This window comes from Chiloscyllium plagiosum, chromosome 34 (genome assembly GCF_004010195.1).
Source record: "Chiloscyllium plagiosum isolate BGI_BamShark_2017 chromosome 34, ASM401019v2, whole genome shotgun sequence".
Lineage (NCBI taxonomy): Eukaryota > Metazoa > Chordata > Chondrichthyes > Orectolobiformes > Hemiscylliidae > Chiloscyllium > Chiloscyllium plagiosum.
Window position 1 is genome coordinate 17,451,710 of NC_057743.1, and position 21,226 is coordinate 17,472,935.

Here is a 21,226-nt window from a genome sequence, read left to right on the forward strand (position 1 = left end):
TGTTCTACCATTCTCCCATTTTGATGACTTAATCTGAACTGTTAACATCTTTTCTACCTCAGCACTCTACAGTCGACTGCCCCAGCTAAAGCATAAATGCTACCCCTCCACACTACACTCAGCTCTGAAGAGTCATCTACACTCAGTTAGCTTGCTGTCTCTCCATGGAGGCTGTTTGACCTGCTGTGATGTCCAGCGGTTGTTTTCAGTACAGATTCCTGCATCTGCAGCAATTTGCTCCTGAATGTCTGTTCAAAGTTTGTGCGAAGATTTGTAGCTCGGGTGCTCGTTGCTGTGGTTCTGTTCGCCGAGCTGGAAGTTTTTGTTGCAAACGTTTCGTCCCCTGGCTAGGCGACATCATCAGTGCTTGGGAGCCTCCTGCGAAGCGCTTCTTTGATGTTTCCTCCGGTGTTTATAGTGGTCTGTCCCTGCCGCTTCCAGTTGTCAATGTATGGTAATGTCTGTTTCTGCCTACCTGCCAGCTAGATGGGATTCTTGGTGGATTAGACCACATCCAAGCCCCAGAAATTTAGTGGCAATTCACCCCCACAGTAGACACTGTGTAATGCTTGCTTATCTGTAACTGTTCTTGACTTCACAGATACAGAGGAACCTGTATTATCTGGCATTCAGTTATCCGAATATCGGATTATCTGGCAAGATCGCAATGTCCTGATGTTCAGCTAAACGATGTTATCCGACATTCGATTATTCGAGTTCGCTTTGGATAATTGAGGCTCCTCTGTGTATACATTACCATAACTTAGCTTTACTTATCTGATCATTCTTCACAGCTAAGACTAAATGTGGTGATTGTTTGTATATTGTTGATCATAGTGTGAGAACTAGTTGAACCTTGTCCTTACCTGATGTGCTCTCACCCATACATTCCAGGAAGATTTCTGTAAAATGATCTGTTATAGTAATCCCAACTGAGTGGTCAACTGGAACCAAGTCTAATGATTTGCCATTTATTCATGCTTACCTGTTATCAATTAATGCAGATTTGGCCTGCGGGCTATTACATCCAAGTAGTTAATTGCATTTTTCATTTACTAAGCTAATGTTTAGTTTGTCTTGGATATTTTGGGTTACATTTATTTGTTTGCTGTTTTGGTTGCTGCAGAAGGCACTCTATCCACATTAACTACTTTATTGGTTTCTCAGTCGCAGAGGTACATCTGAATGATTTCCCACATGTGAACAGCACTTGTAAATGTTAGACATTGCAACAGGGCTATTCTAATGACCTTGTGTAATCCCCTTGCAAACTTTGTGTGTGTGTAGTTGGCTTTTGCAGACAAAAGGAGGATATTTAGTGAAAGTTTCTGGTATCCGTAAATATAATAGTATATACAGTGGAATCATAAAGCAAATAGGCAGAAACATTCATGGAGCTTTGCCAGTGTACAGGGGTAATTTCAGAAGTGGGTGCAGAAGTAGTACTCGTGTTTCCAAGGATTGTGTCCTGATTAGATGTTTGTTATTTTGAGGAATGTCATTGCTATGTTACTAGGATTCAGACTATCGAAAGGTGTTAATTTAAAAATTAGCTCATACTGCTACTAGCAGGCCCTCCTGCAGATGGATGCTTTCTCTGGGTGTTACTTACATAATGCAATTTTGTTTATGGAATGTACTTGGTGTCCATAGAACAACGTTTGGGCATGCAACCTAGAGAATGTGGACCATGGATTCACCATCTACTGTGGTAGAATCTATTAAGCAGACTGAGGAGAGCAGATATTTAGAAGGAAATTGTATAGATTTGTAAAAGATGGGAGAATAATTGGTGTATAATTTTAAAGATGTGTAACTTCAATAGATTCTTTGGTTTTATTCAATCTTCACATTCTTGTTTCTATTAAATGGCCAGTAATAATTTTCTGCAATTTTTGTGTATGTTTGTCACTTCATTGGTTGTTTAAAAGCATGTTTTGAATGGCTGAGTTGTCTTTAGCAATAGTTGTTAGCATGACCTTCAATTTATCATAATTAGTTGCTTCGTAGTGGAGTGTTCCTTAGTAGCTGAGAAGCTAAAGATGCAGTGTGGTATACTATGAATTAGGTAAGACATCCTTGAACAAAATGCTAATTTGGTAGAGTTTGCTATAACTTGTATTGTGCAAATATGATCAGATGAAAGTATGATGCCCCCATTCAACTCAAATATTCAGTAAAGACTGTCACTTTAGATTCAAGTAAAGATAGATTACTTGGGCAAGGCGTTGGGTCACTCCAAAACCTGTGAAATCCTAATACAGTAAGAATTCATTCTTCTGAGAGAAAATGGAGAAATTGGTTATGTTTTGGTGAAGCAAAAAGCTGCAGATGCTGGAGATCTGAAGCGAAAACTGAAATTGCTGCAGAAACTCAGCACGTCTGGAAATATATATGAGAAGAAAGCAGGGTTCATGTTTCAAATCTGGTCATTCTTCAAAACTCTCCTGATATGCTGCCTGACCTGCTGAGTTGCCCCAGCAATTTGTTTTTTATCAGTTATGTTTAAACCCTTGCTGCTTGCTGAACCCAGAATATTTCGCACCTTGGAAGCTGACCGTTGCATATTTTTGAAAATAAATCTTTGATTCCAATTGTCAGTATTGTGAGACATTGCATGTTAATTTGACAATTGGGCCAGTGGGCTGAGAGGTGGTGGATGGAGTTTAATTTAGATAAACGGAAGGTGCTGCATTTTGGGAAAGCAAATCTTACCAAGACCTATACACTTAATGGTAAGGTCCTAGGGAGTGTTGCTGAACAAAGAGACCTTGGAGTGCAGGTTCATAGCTCCTTGAAAGTGGAGTCATAGGTAGATAGGATAGTGAAGAAGACATTTGTTATGCTTTCCTTTATTGGTCAGAGTATTGAGTATAGGAGTTGGAGGTCATGTGGCTGTACAGGTCATTGGTTTGGCCACTTTTGGAATATGATGTGCAGTTCTGGTCTCCTTCCTATCAGAAAGATGTGAAACTTGAAAGGGTTCAGAAAAGATGTATAGATATGTTGCCAGGATTTGAGCTATCGGGTTGAATAGGCTGGGGCTGTTTTCCGTAGGAGGCTGAGGGGTCACCTTATAGGGGTTTATAAAATCATGAGGGGCATGGATAGGATAAATAGACAAAGTCTTTTCCCTGGGGTGGGGGAGTCCAGAACTAGAGGGTATAGGTTTAGGGCGAGAGGGGAAAGATATAAAAGAGACCTAAGGGGCAACTTTTTCACACAGAGGGTGGTGCATGTATGGAATGAGCTGCCAGAAGAAGTGGTGGAGGTTAGTTCAATTGCAACATTTAAAAGGCATCTGGATGGGTATATGAATAGGAAGGGTTTGGAGAGATATGGGCCAGGTGCTGGCAGATGGGACTAGATTGGTTTGGGATATCTGGTCGGCATAGATGAGTTGGACTGCAGGGTTTGTTTCCGTGCTGTACGTCTGACTCTATGACTAGCTTGTTCTGTAAATGCATTGTTTTAGAATGTTTTAGTGTAATTCTGAGGTACAGCACAGATTTGTTCTGAAGCTTAAAATACTCTTCTTAAAGCTTCAGATCGGAATGCTGCCCTTGCAAAGCTGCTTAAAATTTATACCGCTGCTATGCTGGCAGGTATTTAACACTACTCCATTCATCATTTTGCTATTGAGTCACATTCAAGCTTTCAGCATTTTTGCATTGTAATTCTCCAAATACAATTAACATCCAGGCGTTGAGTCATTTTGAGTATAAAAATAGCAGTTGGGGCCTTCTACATATGAATTTTTTTGCCACTTTTGCCACAATGAATTTTCGGGCAGCAAAATGCAGAAGCCTGCTGCATCATGCTTGCCCTACTAATGTGCTTTGTCCATCACCAATAGGTTTGGTTAACAAATATCTTTTAATCTCCAATTTAAAACTTGCATTTACATATTCTGACATTTAATTGTTGATTTTGCAAGAGAGTTTTCAATTTCATTCTAGGCCTAACCAAAGCAAAGAGCAGGTAGAGGTCAAGAAATCAAAGTTTATTCTTACTTATTCTATATTCCCCAGTACATAAAATTAAAAATGTTGTGTGGATGAAAAATAACTTTATGCTGTGAAGGTCTTTCATTTTACTAATTTTACTTCTAGGAAGAAGAAAAGTTCGAAGACAGAAATTTGGAATTGAGGAAGGATTCAAAGGAGGAAAAACCAAAATTGCTTCTAATATTGTGGTAACGCTGGAGGGAGAAAACACAGCGGGTAAGTGAAGTAAAGTGGAGATGATCTTTTCTCTCTTTCTGCAGCCCCTGAATTTGTGGCATTGCATACTCCTGACTCCTCCTCACTCCCTACTGCCACCTCATTCCCACAACCCTGCTGTGTTAACTATTGCAAGATTGCCACTACCCACCTGGTCATTAGATTGTGACCATTATTTAAGCAAGAGGTAATGACTGGTGGCCTCTGACCAAAGTGGGAATCAAAACTCAGCTCAATTTGTACTTCATCCATTCCTCATGCCTGGTGTTTTTTTTAAAATACAAATGGAATCCTTAGCTTTACTAATTAATAGAGAGGTAGAATACACAAACAGCATTTGTGGAAAAAAAGTGATTAGGCCTCATCTGGAGTGTTATGTTCTGTTCTGCATACAAACATTGATGGAGATGTTCAAAATCATGAAGGCTTTTGATAGAGTGGCAGAAGTGATTGGACAACCTGGAGGTGGCACAATCTGTTATTTTTACACTCCATTGTTATGATCCTTGAAGGGAAGATAAATACATGTTCACTGGTGACTTTCAAAAGAGACACGGATGAATACTTGAAAGAAAAAATATTAGAAGGCTGTGGGGGAAAATAACAATGAATTAGGAATAATTAGGCTCAGGAGAAAATGACTGCAGATGCTGGAGATCAGAGTTGTGTGGGGTGCTGGAAAGACGCAGCAGGTGAGGCAGCATCTGAGGAGCAGGAGAATCGACAGTTTGGGATTCTCCCTCGATCTCCGGCGACCAACTAACTACTGACATCTTCTACAAACCTACAGACTCCCGCAGCCACCTGGACTACACCACCTCCCACTCTACCTCCTGTAAAAATGCCAACCCTTGTTCTCAATTCTTCGCCTATGCCACATCTGTTCCCAGCATGATCAGTTCCACCTTAGAAAATCCCAGATGGCCTCCTCATTCAAAGGTTGCAATTTCCCCACTCACGTGGTCAACAATGCCCTCCAGCGCATCTCCTCCACTTCCCGCACCTCTGCCCTTGAGCCCCACACCTCCCAATGCATCAAGGACAGAACCCTTTGGTCCTCAACTTCCACCCCACCAACCTCCACATACATTGCATCGTCTTCGGCCACCTAGATACAGACCCCACCACCAGGGACATATGTTCCTCCCCAGCCCCAGACCATTCCCTCCATGATTCCCTCGTCAGATCCACACACGCACCCGCAACCAGCCCACACCTCACTCCTGGCACCTTCCCCTACCACAGCAGGAAGTGCAAAACCTGCGCTCACCTCCGTCCAAGGCCCCAAAGGATCCTTCCACATCTGTCTGAAATTTACCTGTACCACCTCCAATGTCCTCTACTGTATCCGTTGCACCCGATGTAGAACTCCTCTACATCGGGGAGACAGGACGCCTACTTGCAGATAGTTTCAGAGAACGTCTCTGTGATACACAGACCAACCAACACCACTGCACCGTGGCTGAACACCCCCTCCCCCTCCGTCAAGGACATGCAGGTTCCAGGGCTGCCTCCATCGCCGAACCCTTACCACCCGACACCTGGAGGTAGAGCACCTCATGGGACCCTGCAACAACACAGGATCAACATGGATTTCACCAATTTCTTCATTTCCCCTCCCCCACATTAATCCAGTCCCAAGCCTCCAACTCAGCACCGTCCTCTTGTCCTGTCCATCGCCTTTCCCATCTATCCACTCCACCATCCTCTCTGACCTATCACCATCAGCCCCCACCTTCACCTACCTATTGCATTCTCAGCTACCTCCCTCCCCACCCACCTCCTATTTATAATTATGCTCAGTTAACTAAGTGGCGCAGGTATAGTGGGCCAAATGGCTATCTCCTGAAATGTATTGTTCTCTGATTCTACGTTGGTGGTCAGGTGCAGGAAACCCAGCTGTAGTTTGTTTTGCGTTAACTCTGTTCATGGCAAAGAATGTGGAAGATTATCGAAGGATGTGTGGAGTAACATGATTAGCAGCTATAGTTTGACATAGGAAACAAAAAATGTTTTTCAGGAAAACAGGCAGCAAAGTAGCAGCACGGTGGTTAGCACTGCTGCCTCACAGAGCCAGGGATCCAGTTTCAATTCCAGACTCTGGTGACTGTGTCTCTGTGGAATCTGCACATTCTCCCTGTGTCTGCGTGGGTTTCCTCTGAGTGCTGCGGTTTCCTCCCACTATCCGAAGATGTGCAGGTTAGGTGAATTGGCCATGGGAAATTGCTCATAGCATTCTGGGATGTGCAGGTTAGGTGCATTCATCGGGGGAAGTGTAGAGTAAAAGGGTTGGGGAGTGGGTCTAGGTGGGATATTCTTCAGGGGGTCAGTGTGGACTTGTTGGGTCAAATGGCCCGTTTCTACACTAAGGATTCTATTCGATGAACATTATCCTGGAGTGGAAGAAGGAAAATATCTACAACTGAATAGAGTAGAAACAAAGTGAAGACTAGTCTGTTCTTATTCTTGCAAGAAATCTAGATGTCACACTTCAGGCCAGCATCTACTGCTCATCCCTAACATCCTTGAATTGAGTGATTTGCTAGGCTGTTTTAGAGAACATTTTAAAAATCAGTTATATTTCTGTGGGTCTGGAGTCACATACAAATCAGACTAGGTGAAGATGGTATTTCCTTCCCTGAGGTGCGTTAGTAAACCAGAGAGGTCTTTACTGCAATCAGTTGCTTCAGGATTGCCATTACTGAGATTATCTTACGAATCCAGAATTTCTTTATTAATTGAACTTGCATTCCACCAGATGCTGTGTTGAGATTTGAATCCATATCCCCAGGGCACTGGCCAGAACGTCTGGGTTACTAGTCCGGTGATATTCGCTCTCGCTCTTGCTCTCCTCCTCTTTCCCCTCCTCCCAAGGAGCATTGATTATATGTTCCAGGGAAGTTGTTATTTTTGATTAGGTTTCTTACAGTGTGGAAACAGGCCCTTCGGCCCAACAAGTCCACACCAACCCTCCCATTCCCCTACATTTACCCCTTCACCTAACGCTACGGGCAATTTAGCATGAGCAATTCACCTAACCTGCACATCTTTGGACTGTGGGAGGAAACCCACACAGACAGTTACCTGCGGCGGGAATTGATCCCGGGTCTCTGGCGCTGTGAGGCAGTAGTGCTAACCACCATGCCACCCCTATTAGAGCTGGGGGTCCAACAGTCATTTGAATGATAGGAAGGGCAAGATTAAATAGAGATTTTCAAAGTTATGAAAAGGTTAAGTTACATGGTGAAAATATATCTGTGCTGTCTGAAGTAGGAGCAAAGTTATCAATTGAATAACACTGGAAGCTCAAAAGTGGATTATGAAAAAAAATCGGTGACAGTTGTTAGGATATGGAATACTTTTCCGCAAGTCTATTAGAATGCAGCTGCATACGTTTTTGCAAAATAATGCAAAAGGCAATGGTACCGGAATAGGCAACTTCCCTGTTTTGGCTGAATGGCCACCTTCAATACTGTAAATTCAGCCATCACAACTCTGATAGTCACAAAGTCAGTTTGATTCCCAACATGTAAATCAGCATGTGTTAGTTTTTGACAAGTGTTAAATTTTAAAGCAGCATAAAGATGAACTCTGACCATTTGTTAAGATTGCTAACTTATCTGAATTGCTTATAAGTTGTATTGGGCAAAGGTGAACTACTGTAAGATTAACTTCTCTGTCCATTGTTTGTATCTGAAAAGTGGTTTTTGGATTACTAATACTAGTTGCTCTTCATTGTCGCACTGTCAGTTTCTTTACACTATTATTACTGCAGTTGTTGGAAAACGCAGAGAAAAAAATTGATTAATGCCAGCCTCCATGAGTTTTGAGAACAGGCACGTCTGCAATCAGTTACATTTTTGAAAAACAGTTTTGCAATAGCACTGGCTGAGAACAAGTAGTACCACGCCATAATTATCTTCTGCCTTGTTGTTTTTGGCAAGTGTTGTGCAATGATGAAATGCAATATTTTTAACTTCCTCCTTCATTGTACTGAAAGCAGCACATCTTAAATGGGGTATGGTTCCACAGGTTTCAGTAACAGTCTGTTAGGTTATGGAGGACATCACAGACCATTTACTCCGATCCTTACTCAGTACCTTACAAACACACTTTACTTTAGCAGTAGCTACAGGATAGGGCCATGAAAGTATAACCTTCTCACCCCCTTGCCTGAGATGTGGTGACCCTCAGGTTAAACCAGTCACCTCTGCGCAGTGTAGCAAATGAATACTAATCAGCTCCATGGGTTTTCTGTTCATTTATACATTTCTTTCAATTTGGAATTTCCGTTACCCAAAATCTGAGGGTTCACTCTCCAAAAGAGTGAAAGTTACCTTGACTACTCGTATGACGAATTGGAGATTTTCTTTCTTGTCTGAATGCAAACCATATAAATCTTGATTGTATGGGCATTGTGTGGTGCCTTTTGCTATATTACTGCAGAGTTGCAAGAGGAGGAATTTATGCAAGTCCGTGCACTTTATTTGTAATGTTTCCATTCAACTGTAATTTCTCCTACTGTTAGAATAGTTCTTTGTCCCTGTACCATAGTGTTAATTTCAAATCCTCACTCCAGATACGTGATGGAATCTTCATAGCCCCAAATGACTTGGGCTGTGACAAATTTGGGAGGATCACAAGATGTTGAGTGAGGTCTGGATGTTGCATGTTCATGCTAAATACAGACGAGAATTCAGAGTTGAGATGAGGTTTGTGCTAATGAGCAGCTTTTTAATGGAGATTATTATTCATTATCACCCTATTCTTATTGGGGAGATGATGGCCTTCCAGGGACTTGGGTAATATTCCAGACACACTGGTTTGATTCTCATCCTCGCAGATGGTGGAATTTGAACTGAACAAAATCTAATTAAGAGTGACCATGGGACCATTGCTGATTGTTGGAAAAATCCATCTTGTTCACTTATGTCCTTCAGGAAAGGAAACTTGCTTGGTCTGGCCTACGTGTGACTCCAGACCCACAACAATGTGGTGGACTCTCACTTAGGACTGGGCAAAAATGCTGGCCTAGCCAGTGATACCCAAATGCTAACTCATAATGGTGAGGAGTTACCTATTGACTCAAATGCAAAGAATGGAAATTAGTATTTTATAGGTAAGTGGGATTGAGCACTAAAGAAACTTCTGAGATTTTTGGGATAAAGTATGAGGAGTAACCATAGTATGCTGTAAAAGGTGCAGAGGAAATATATCCGGATGTTGCCTGGGCTGGAGAGTTTTAGCTACCAACAAAATTTGGATGGACTGAAGTTGTTTACCTTGGAGCAGAGGAGACCAAGTGGGGACATAATTAAGGGAATGCATTGGATGGAGAGGAAGAATTTCTTTTCTCCTTGGTTAATGACTGAGGGATGAAAATGTGTTGCTGGAAAAGCGCAGCAGGTCAGGCAGCATCCAAGGAACAGGAGAATCGACGATTCTCCTGTTCCTTGGATGCTGCCTGATCTGCTGTGCTTTTCCAGCAACACATTTTCAGCTCTGAACTCCAGCATCTGCAGCCCTCACTTTCTCCTCCTCAATGACTGAGGGGTACAGATTTAAGGTAGGGGGTAGGAGATTTAGAGGAAATGAGCAAAAACGTTTTCCCAGAGATTTTTTACACAGAATTTGGAACTCTCTGCCTGTAAGGATGGTGGAGGCAGAACTTTCAATATTTATGTAGCATTTAGATATTTAATTGCATTACCATGGCATACCAGGCTATGGGCCGAGTGCTGGAAGTTGGGATTAGAATGGTTATGTCGCTGTTTTTGACTGACACAGACTTGGTGGACTAAAAGGGTGACCTTTGTGCTGTAGGTCTCTGACTAAAGTGGGATGCTAATATTTTAAAATATGTAAAACAGCCTTTTCATATTATACTTCCCACTAGTTGCTTTTCCCCTCTTTCTACAATCTCATGCTATCTATTTATTTTCCCTTTCATGTCCGAAACATGTATACGATATATATGTCCACTGATTAGGACTCATTATTATAATTACAGTTCAGAATGGAGGTTAAAGCACTTGTGCAAATGCAGAAAAGCCCCATGTTTACTACGGTCATAATAGGATTTGCACACATACTTTTACCTCCACTTTGCTCCATCCCTTTAGTTACATAATTTCTTCCTCTCCCACTTTTGATCACAAAGCTACCCAATTTCAAAGGCTGAAAAGTCCTCTCAAATGCAAAACCGTTTTTCAGACTGAAGGAAAAGATAATGAAATTTTGTTGAATCTGGGCATTACATTTAAGGAGATGTAATTATCAGAATATACAGAGAAGATATTTGTGAGGGTGATTCTAGGTTTGGGGTTATTTCAGATATGTCGATAGATTGGAGAAGTTAAAGTTGTTTTCCTTGTAGAAGTTTGAGAGAAAATTTAATAGATTCAAAGCTGTTAATCTAAACAGCAGATAGTGGGTAATTCTCTTACTGGCAAAAAGGCTAACACTTAGGACACTAATTAAAAGCTGATATGCAAAAGAACCAAAAGCGACACAAGAAAAATCATTTTTATACAATGAGCGGTAAGGATCTTAAATTCATACTGAATGGCGCAGATACAATCAGAGCTTTCTGAAAGGAATTAGTAAGCAAATGTGGGATGATGGAACTAGCTTAGGCTGCTGTTCCAGAGAACTCTAGCATGATGGACCAATTGGCTGCCTTCTGTGTTGTAACTGTGATCCTATGAACATTAGAGTGAGGACATCAATTTCCCTTACCTATCATTTCTTAAATACATTAATTTAACACACTGCATGAGCTTCAACACTCTCTTTCCAGAATAGAATAGTGAACGTAAGAGAAAAACTGCTAAAGTGATATTGTAAATCTTGCTTTGTAGTAATTTTATTCTTTTAATTAGGTTCGGAGAAGGATGAACCTTGTGCCCCTATAGCCCATTCACAAGAGGAGAGAGTAGTGATTCACCAAATAGTTACTCAGAAGATTCTGCCTCAGCTGAAGTATCCACAAATGTCTCTTGAGCCAGAAGCAATGGCAGAAGAGAATGATTCTATTGAGAATCTCCCCAAAAAGAAAATTTCTGTTAAATCGCTGAAGCAGAAATCAAAAAGCGATCAGAATGGAATGGGAGACATTGAAGAAACCCATATGTTTCCTTGTAAAAATTGTGAGCGCAGATTTACCACAAAACAAGGTCTGGAACGTCACCAGCACATTCACATATCAACAGAAGGATTCACGTTCAAATGCAGGTATTGTGGTAAAGCCTTCGGCACCCATATCAACATGAGACGTCATGAGCGACGCCATGAAGCTGGGCCTAAGAAGAAAGCCACTTTGAAAATTAATATGGCTGGACAACTCCAAAAGGACGATTTTGATTTTGATAAAACAGCAATTGACATCAGTGTTAATTCTTCAACTCGACTGGAAAGTCCTGTAGCTCTGGAAACTTATAAGAAAACTGATTCTGAAGCAACACCCCAAAACCTGGAAAGTTCTCTTGTCAAGAGCTGTGAATCAAAAATTCAGCACCCATGCAAATTGTGCAAAAAGACGTTTGGTTCTTACACAAACTTGCGTCGCCATCAACGACGTATCCATGAGCGTCACCTCTTTAAGGGTATTAGAATGAGACGGAAAGGCTCTCCAGACGAGCAGGACCCGACATCAGACCAAACCAGGTCATCTTCTGGATTTCATATTGCTAGCACAGAAACTGAAGACGAAGAGGATGAGGAGGATGAAGAGGAGACTGATGAGTGTCAAGCATACATTATGGATGTTTCCAGTAACATCTCTGAAAACTTGAACTTTTACATTGATGGCAAAATTGAATCAAACAACAGCACCAGTAATTGTGAAGTTATTGAAGTTGACACCACTTGCCCAAATCCATTTGGACTGTCTTCAGTGCTTTTTCCAATGACTGATGAATCTCCTCAGAACCTTAAAACAACAACACAAGTACCAGTAATCCACACTGTTCTAAAAGAATCAGCAGACAATGACTTGAAAGGTCCTAAAAAGAGGCGAACCACTAGCCCTCTACCATTTACAAAAACTAAAACAGAATTAGGCATTGAAACTATATCACCTGTTGTCTCCTCATTTTGTGGTCTGCCTCTTCTTGGTCAGACCACTAACAATTTAAGTGGGCATCAGGAGAAGAATACATTGTCCTCAAAACTCAAGCAGCTGCTTCAAATACAGGAAAACAGTTCACCCAGGTCAACTCTGTTTCCAGACAGTTCAGTTGGTCCTTCAACATCGACGGCACCCACAATGGGATTAAGTCGATTCAAGAGGAGAACAAGTTCACCACCGAATTCTCCACAGCATAGTCCAGCATTGAGCAGCACCGGAAAGGACACAGACTTTTTAAGGGTATGGAGTGAAAGTTTACCTGGTCTAAAAGCACCAAAAATTGAAAGCCAGAGTAGTTCACCTGCTTGGAGTCTATCCAGCCGAGATGAAACTCTCAGCCCGTTGAGCCTTGAAATGTGCAAAATAACAGCTTCTAAAGAATATGCACCAAGCCGGCTTCCCTGCACACATTTGCCGCTAGATCTATCCAGTGGCATAAAACTGCAACATGATGTAAAAACGGAACTAGAAGGACCTGGGGTAACCATCTTAGACTTGAGTTTGCACAAAAAATTGTGCAGTGACAGTGAAGTCAAAGAGGATACAGGGAGTGTTTGTACTCCAGTCTCATGCAGCAGTAAAAAGAAGAAACCTACAACCTCTATGTTAGAGAAGGTACTTATGAATGAATATAATGGCACAGATCTAACAATGATCAATAAACAAGATACAGACTGCAGTCCTCAGCCGCAACTAGAGGTAGAGACACCACCTCATCCTGACATAACCCCAAATCCAGTAACAACCCCTGCTCCTTCTCCTCCACCGCCTGTCCTTTCTGTACCTTCACCTCTTCCAGAGTCAGTTACCCAAGTTTTACAGTCAGTAACCCCTGCTTTGTCACCAGTAGGTATAAATGTTAAGGAAGAAATTAAAGACGTTGGCTATCCAGACACTGATAGTGAGCAAGTATTGAATTGTATTCTTCCACCCACAATTGAACCAGAATCGCTCCAAGATGTACTCATTAAAAACTCTACTGATGATCAGAGTGCAGAAAATGTTCAGTCCTCAGTACAAGAGGCGAAATCTGAAACGACATTTACCAAAAGCTTTCAGTGCAATGTCTGTGAAACTTCTTTCCATTCCATCAAGGAACTAACCCAACATTTGTTGGTTCATGCTGAAGAATGGCCCTTCAAATGTGAGTTTTGTGTGCAACTTTTTAATGAAGCTAATGCATTGTCTGAGCATCGGTCATCTTTGCATGGCGTAGGCAAGATTTTCGTGTGTTCTGTCTGCAAGAAAGAGTTTGCGTTCCTTTGCAATTTACAGCATCATCAGCGTGACCTACATCCTGACCAGCAGTGCACACACGTAGAGCTGGAAAATGGAATGCTGAGGCCTCAAAATTACACTGATCCAGGCAAAGCCACCAGCTGTTCAAGCCAGTCAATAGAAGAAAGTTCTACATTGCCATCTCATGAGGTGGAGGAAGATGATGATGATTCCAATGATTTAACAGAGGAATTGTATACTACCATTAAGGTAATGGCATCCGGGATAAAGCCAAAAGGCCCTGATGTCCGTATGGGTCTCAATCAACGCTATCCGAGCTTTAAGCCTCCTCCATTTCAATATCATAACCGTAATCCTACCAGCACAGTGTCATCGGCTGTAAACTTTACTACACACAATATTCCTCAGACCTTTAGTACAGCCATCCACTGTACAAAGTGTGGCAAGAGCTTTGATAACATGCCAGCATTGCATAAACATATCCTGGCTTGTGCATCTGCTAGTGACAAGAAACGCTACACCCCAAAGAAAAATGCAATCCCACTGAAAAAGAAAGTGTGGAAGAAAAATGGGGCAATTGCTGCAGAGCCAGCCAGGCAGAGCACCATTCGGAGAATGGGGCAACCGAAACGGCTCAATTTTGAAGTGGAGACGAAGCCAAAAGTGACCATGAACAAGATCAAAATGAATGCTCTAAAGAATAAAAAAAACAAATTGGTGCAGAAGGCAATCTCACAGAAGAACCGTTCATCTGCCAAGGAGAAGGCCATATTGAAAAACAGGAGCTCGGAAAGCCACAATTGTCCTTACTGTGAGAAAGAATTTACTTATCTAGGAAGCCTCAATAAACATGTTACCTACAGTTGCCCCAAGAAACCAGCATCCCCTCCCTCAAAAGGGTCTAGTTCCCACTCCCCTGCCAGCAGTGACAAAGGAGGTGGCCAACGTAGGAGGACAGCAGACACGGAAATCAAGCTGCAAAGTACGCCAGTTCTTTTAGGAAAAAGGAGAGGAAGAATGCTGGGATCATTGCAAGCAGAGTCTGTTTCCTTAGCACCAAGGTTGCAGCAGCGAATGAGATCTGTACCTCCAGTAAAATCAAAGAAGCCAAGCACATCACCTATTATCTCCAGAACTACAAGCCCAGTAAGACCAATGAAAGTGTCACCAGTAGAGGGAAAGCGGTTAAAATCTGATTCCAGGCAACGGTCTTCTGCCAACTCTGGCTTCACTTCACCAAGGCTGTATCTCCGAATGAAGAATAAAAAAGTTGTTTGGCAGAGGAAAACAAATGTAATGAAGCAAAAAAGATCAGAGAAGTACTTGGGGAAAACAAAGGAAACTCGAACAGGTGCTGTTACAAGAAGTGGGGCTCCTGGAGTTACTGATAGCAATGATAGTGAATTGGAAGATGACCAGGAGAACCATGGATCGTCATCAGATGATGTTCAGGTAAATTACAGGTGATCATCTAATTCTTAAAAAGTTGACAAAACTGTCCACATTGTCGATGTCCTAGCTTCCTTATTGCCATGTATATTTGAACCCCATCCCACACACTTTGGGGAAGGCCTTATGCCTGAAACGTCGATTCTCCTGCTCTTCCGATGCTGCCTGACCTGTGTTTTTACAACACCACACTCTTGACTCTGTAACAGTCCTGGCTGTCTTGTTATAGGAAAGATGTTATTAAGCTGGAGAGGGTTCAGAAAAGATTTACCAGAATGTTGCCAGCAATAAAGGGTTTGAGTTATAAGGAGAGGCTGGAGCATTGAGTTTGAGGGGTGACTTTTATAGAAATATATAAAATTGAGGGGTATAGAAAAAGTGAATCACAAGTGTTTTTTCCTCAGATGGGGGATTTCAAGACTAGGGGACATTTTTAAGGTGAGAGGAGAAAAAGTTTAAAAAGACATGAGGGGCAACTTTTTTTATACAGGGAGTGGTTCGTGTGTAGAATGAACCTCCAGAGGAGTTGGTGTATGTAGGTACAGTTACAACATTTAAAAGACATCTAGGTAAGTACATGAATAAGAAATGTTTTTGGAGGGAAACGGGCCAAGCATGGGCAGGACGGACTAGTTTGGGATTATGGTGGGCATGGTCTGGTTGTACTGAATTCTCTGGTTCTGAACTATATGATTATAAATCTTATTTTAAAAAAAGTCTTTATGCATTTACCTCATTGTGTCACAATTGGAAAAGGGCTCACTTACATACAACTAAGGAGCAGGATTAGGCTACTCTGCCCTTCACCATGCAGTTAGCTTACTGCTGATCTGGTTTTAACCTCCCCTCCACATTCCTACTTACTCCAATAATCGTTTACCCTTTGTTTTTCCAGAATCTATCTATTTCTGTTTAAAAAATCAGATTCTTTCTCTGTCGTCTTTTGAGGAAGAAGTTCCAAAGACACTTAATGCTCCATGAGAAAATCCTTGTTATCTCTTTCTTAAATGGACAGCTCCTTATTTGTAAACAATAACTCCTAGTTCTAGCTTCTTCACCACAGTAATCATTATTTCCACACCAACCATGTCAATTTTCCTCATTTCATTTCTAAAGAAAAGTGTTTGAAATTAAGTTAACCTTAAATTGCAGTATTTTATTTGGTGATGCAAAAGGTCCTTGGTACATAGATAAAAGGTAATTTGAGGTGGGATATACAATTTATGACAATAAAACCCACAGAGTTTTTTTTAAAAGACTAGTTGGAAAGCACTCTCTGCTTTTTGCACCCTGAAATATAGAATACAGGAAACAAAGAATTCCTGCTGCACTTGTTCAAAACTTCAGTTAAACAACAGTTGTGTTGTTTAGCTTTTTGTGTAGCTTTTTACAACGGAAAAGGCAAAGCATAGGAACTGGTAGACGTGAGGACAAATGGTTATGGTGAATCTTGACCTAAGCAATTTTTAAGTATATTGTTCTCTCCTTCATAACATGATTAAAATTATGATCATAGATTTCTTCGACAGGTCATCTGAGACTGTGAGGAGGATATGAATTTGTGATATCATTGAGGAGTAAGATGAAAATTTCTTTATGGGATTGTGTTTTCTATCCTCTGGCTTTAATGGTGCACAAGGCGGGCAAAGCACAAGCTTGCATCTGTTGCCACATCAAAATTTTCCTGCAACTGGTGACTAGCTTGTCACCAGAAGCTATAGGTTAAGGGCTGTTACTCCATGTCAAGCATGGCTGATTAGGAGCCTCCCCTCTTGCCCCTCCCTCTTCCCCCAAGCCCCCACCCCATCTCGCGAGGTATATTGCAACAATTTATAGGTTGACAATTGACTAGTTTGGCCACATTCTGAACATATCTTCTATGGTCATCAAATCCTGGAATGAAACTCTAACTTGGAGCTTTTGGCTCAAAGGCAGAAATATTACTTTGTGACAGGACTTCCATCCCTTTTGCTGTAATATTGTGGCATTCACTGTAGACGTATTAAAGCAGAATTTATAAGTTATATTTTTAAAAATAATTTGTTCCTTTTTAAAAAGTGAAGGATTTTGAGTGTAGATGGGATTAGTCAAGATACTGAACGTTAAATGTGTAGTCTGGATCAAATCCTACACAGGAGTTATGAGTAACATGAATCTGAGGGAAAATCTGGCGTAGAGCCCGAAAATATGTTTTGGTTGCCTCATGCTTTCCATACAAAAGGTTCTGTATGGCATATTAGTATGCTTCATCTTCAACCCCACCTTTCCTCAACATGTCAGTTCTTGCAATAACACTGGCAATGAGGTTGTCTCAATCCATACAGTACTAGAAAGAGGCTATGATTTTGTATTACACTTTAATTCCTCTTGGGTACTACATGTCTGTCTGCGGTTCAAAAGTGACCATGCCACAGAGTAAGCTCTAAAATAGCCCTTGTTATTTCAGATCACTGAGAGCCTCTAGTGGTAGGAACTGAATGCAACAACATGGTATTGTCAGTCTAATTGATGCAACATACCAAAGGAACTGATTTTTGGCACGATTCTCCTCCTCCATGAACTGAACGCAGAAAACATTAAAGAAATGTTTTATGCAGTGTATCTAAGCACCAGATCCTTCATGAATGTGTAGCCTGTCTGGGATTACGGGAAATGGCAAGACTTTGGAGGAAGCACATATCTGGCATGAAAGCTTGGTTGATCTTAAATTGGTTTTAGGATATTTCTTGTTAGCTGTTATTGTTATTGGAAATCATTTATTAAATAATCTAGGATCCAGGCTGGTCTAAGAGTTGCCCTGGAAATGAGCTTAAGCTAATGATGTGATGCATTTGTGTGCCCCCTAAAATGCAGAGTGCGAAGTAGTTTCTATCGTCAAGGCTAAAAGAATTTATGCATATTGCATACTTCTTTAAAGAAAGGGGTTATAAAGGCATCCAACTCTACTGCATTCCTATCGCAGTATCCTGATCAATCAGAATTTACTTGTCAGTTGAGAATTAAGATTGACAATTACATCTTCAGACCAGTGATGGCCCAACCAATCAGCATCCTCTTCTCGTGCTGTACTTAGTGGGTGTCTCTTTTCTGTCTCAAGTCTGTTTAGATTAGATTCCCTACAGTATGGAAGCAGGCCCTTCGGCCCAACCATACCACACGGACCCTCCGAAGAGTAACCCATCTAGACCCATTTCCCTCTGACAAATGCACCTAACACAGTGGGACAATTTAGCATGGCCAATTCACCTGACCTGCACATCTTTGGACTGTGAGAGGAAACTGGAGCACCCAGAGGAAACCCATGCAGACTCTGGGAGAATGTGCAAACTCCACACAGACTGTCGCCCAAGGCTGGAATCGAACCTGGGACCCTGGTGCTGTGAGGCAACAGTGCTAACCACTGAGCCACCGTGCCGCCCCTTTCTTGGGTCCTTGTTCTGAGGAGTGCAAGACAAAAATCTTCAACTTCTAGTTTCCATTTAGCAATATTTAAGTTCTTTATCTTTCAGAAGATATTCACACTTATTATTATATAGTGGAAAATGGTAAAGTTATTGAACAGCACAAGAAGTGAAAACATCTGTAATTTTTGTTCTTCATTTTCAGGTTTATGCAGTGAAGATGGTGAGGTAACACCGTTGTTTGTCTCTTAATAACTGACTTGAAAATAAAACATTGAACCTAGACTGCCATTCAAATGGGTCTACGGAATTGGTCGTACTGGATTGCAAGAGACGCAAGAAACCTGGTGATCTGTTGTGTTTTTCTGTCTTTCGCTTCAGAGAGATCTTCCAGTGTGTTGATGCAAACCTCTGAAAGCAGGAAGTGTTAAAGAAATGTTTCACATTGTGTCCAACCATCGGATCCTTTACGAACGTGCGGCCTGTCTGCGATTATGGGAAATGGCAAGACTTTGGGGGACTAAAAAAAGAGACAGTATCTGGCATGCACTTTGTGAATTGGAAAATTTAAGTCAAACACAATATCAGTCCATAGGCTGTGCATGGTCACCTAAGCAGCAATTGGAAGTATGAGTCTTCATTGAAATATCCTTTTGGAATAGCAGGGGCAGAACTGACTTGGAATCAGTCCTGTCTGTTTCTAATACTCTTTTTGTTGGGGGTGGGGGGGTGGGGGGAGTGTCAGGAAATCCAGCTTGAGAGATATTATTTCTGCTGATAAGGTCTAAAGGGAGAATATTAGTGCAAGGCTATCTCTATGCACCCAGCTCCTCCCTCATTCTGTTTCCTGCTGTATAATTTTTAAGAGACCCTTTTGTAAAGTAAGTGCACCTCAAATAACAAGACTGAATGCATTGCACAAAACTGCTACCAAACTGGTTTTCACCAGGTCTCGTGCCCAGAAACACTGCTGCAGTCTTTTTTTTTCCCCCTGGGCTTTCAGTAGTGAATTTCTTTTGCTTTATTCGCTTCCTCATCACCCCCACCTGTTTCCCTGCCATGCTTTCTTTTTCTCTTCATCTCTGAGGAAGTTATCTCCTCTTCTCAAGGCGCTCTGTTTCTACTGTAATTTTTTGGATGAATTTTAGACTTGAAGGGGGGAAGATACTATTTTTCACAACCCATTTCTGTTCTTAAAAGTGATCTACCTCTTTTAAAAAATAAAAAAAAATTTGTAATCAACTTCTTTTGCGAAGTCCACGCCACTTTAGCTCTCCCACTCTCAAAACCATTCCTGTTTTGTTTTGTTTCTTTTTGTGGGGACTTTGTTAAAATAAAAATTGTATGAAGTGTTTGTAGTAATTAAATAACATAGGATATATTTAAAATTATTTAAATTGTGTTTCAGGCAACATGTCTGATGTATGTGATTCCTTCATTGCATTGTTAATTTTCTTTTTTGGTTTATTTTAATTTGGGCTGTGAGAATAAATGTGTAGAATGTTTCTGTAACCAGATTGTTGTTGCTCTTGTCATCTTGATGTGTCTTGCATTTTCTTTGACAAGAGGGTGGTGGAAACATGGCAAGTCTGATGTCTCTTCCTTCCCCTCCACCCACCACCCATATCTTCTATCTCCCATGTGCGTGCATGGCTGTGCTAATTTTAAATCTTCAAGGCAGAGATTGTTGGGACTTTGGGCTAGGAGTAAAAGGCAAGATGTGCTGAATGATCACAAACATGACTCTTTCATGTTTGTAGGTCACACTACAAGGAATTGTGTGAATGGAAACAGTAAATTATAGGGAACAACAGAGTTGGAGTTCAATATAGGAAATCTGAATTCTCTGTCATTGGAAGACAGAGCTGTAGAAAACTAATGTTAGTTACCTATGCAAACAAGCTAGTACGCAAGTTTCAAAAATAAATCTGAAAAGTTAGTTGAATGTTGGCCTTTATCTCAAGGGGATTGACATTTGAAATGAGGAAAGGATACTTCAGTTATGCAGAACAATGGGTAAGCCTGTTCAGTAATATTCCATCTGGTTTTGCACACTGACCCTCAGGGAAAATGAGAGTGTTAACATTAGAGCTTAGGCCCTTTTAAATTAGAAAGCACTTTCGCTGCATCAGGTATGATGGAAATCTGAAACCTGATTCCCCAAACGTTGTGGATGCTTGGAAAGCTGAAATTTTCTTGATTGAGATGAGCTAAGACTGATCTGGAATAATGATTTCAAAGTAATTGAGAGGAGCATCAGATCAAATATGATCTTTTTTAAATGCTGGGCCAGCATTTAATGTTCATCCAGCAGTTGAGTTGGCTGTGTCTCTGGAGTCACAATGTAGGTCAGCAATTTTCTTCCCTAATCAACAGTATTGGACTTTTTTTTATGGAATAAAGAACCCATTCCCCAGAACATTACCTAGGTCTCTGGATTAATAATCTGATGATAATACCACTAGGCCATCTCCTCACCAGCTGGTTTGTAAGGCATAATATCTTTACATATGTAGCGGACGTGAGACCAATCCACTGGCATTTCCAGGTCAGGGTGAGAATGATTTAATTACAGAGTAATGCACTCAGAGACATGCCTCACCAAACACACTCTGATCATGCACACTGCAGATAGCTGCATGAAGCTCTGTCAAGTCTAAAGTCAAGACACCAAATAGATTAGTTTGGGCGTGAAGTTTCTTTAATGTTTCCAGTTTGGTTATAGCTGGGCTCCGATGCAGGATTAGGGTCAATTTTCCTATTCAATATTTGATGCTAGACGACTG

General features: G+C 41.2%; 1 protein-coding gene across 7 annotated transcripts in view; it reads left to right on the forward strand.

The window, feature by feature from the left end:
• Nucleotides 1–19,957, forward strand: part of prdm2b (PR domain containing 2, with ZNF domain b) — a 172,822-nt gene extending 152,865 nt beyond the window's left edge. For all 7 annotated transcript variants that reach the window (XM_043675650.1, XM_043675654.1, XM_043675655.1 and 4 more), the window contains 3 exons: nt 4,113–4,223; nt 11,105–15,042; nt 18,646–19,957. In XM_043675650.1, coding sequence (XP_043531585.1) covers nt 4,113–4,223; nt 11,105–15,042; nt 18,646–18,672 — 4,076 coding nt within the window. In that variant the 3' untranslated portion in view covers nt 18,673–19,957. The remainder of the gene's footprint in view (nt 1–4,112; nt 4,224–11,104; nt 15,043–18,645) is intronic.
• The last annotated feature ends 1,269 nt before the right edge of the window (nt 19,958–21,226 follow it).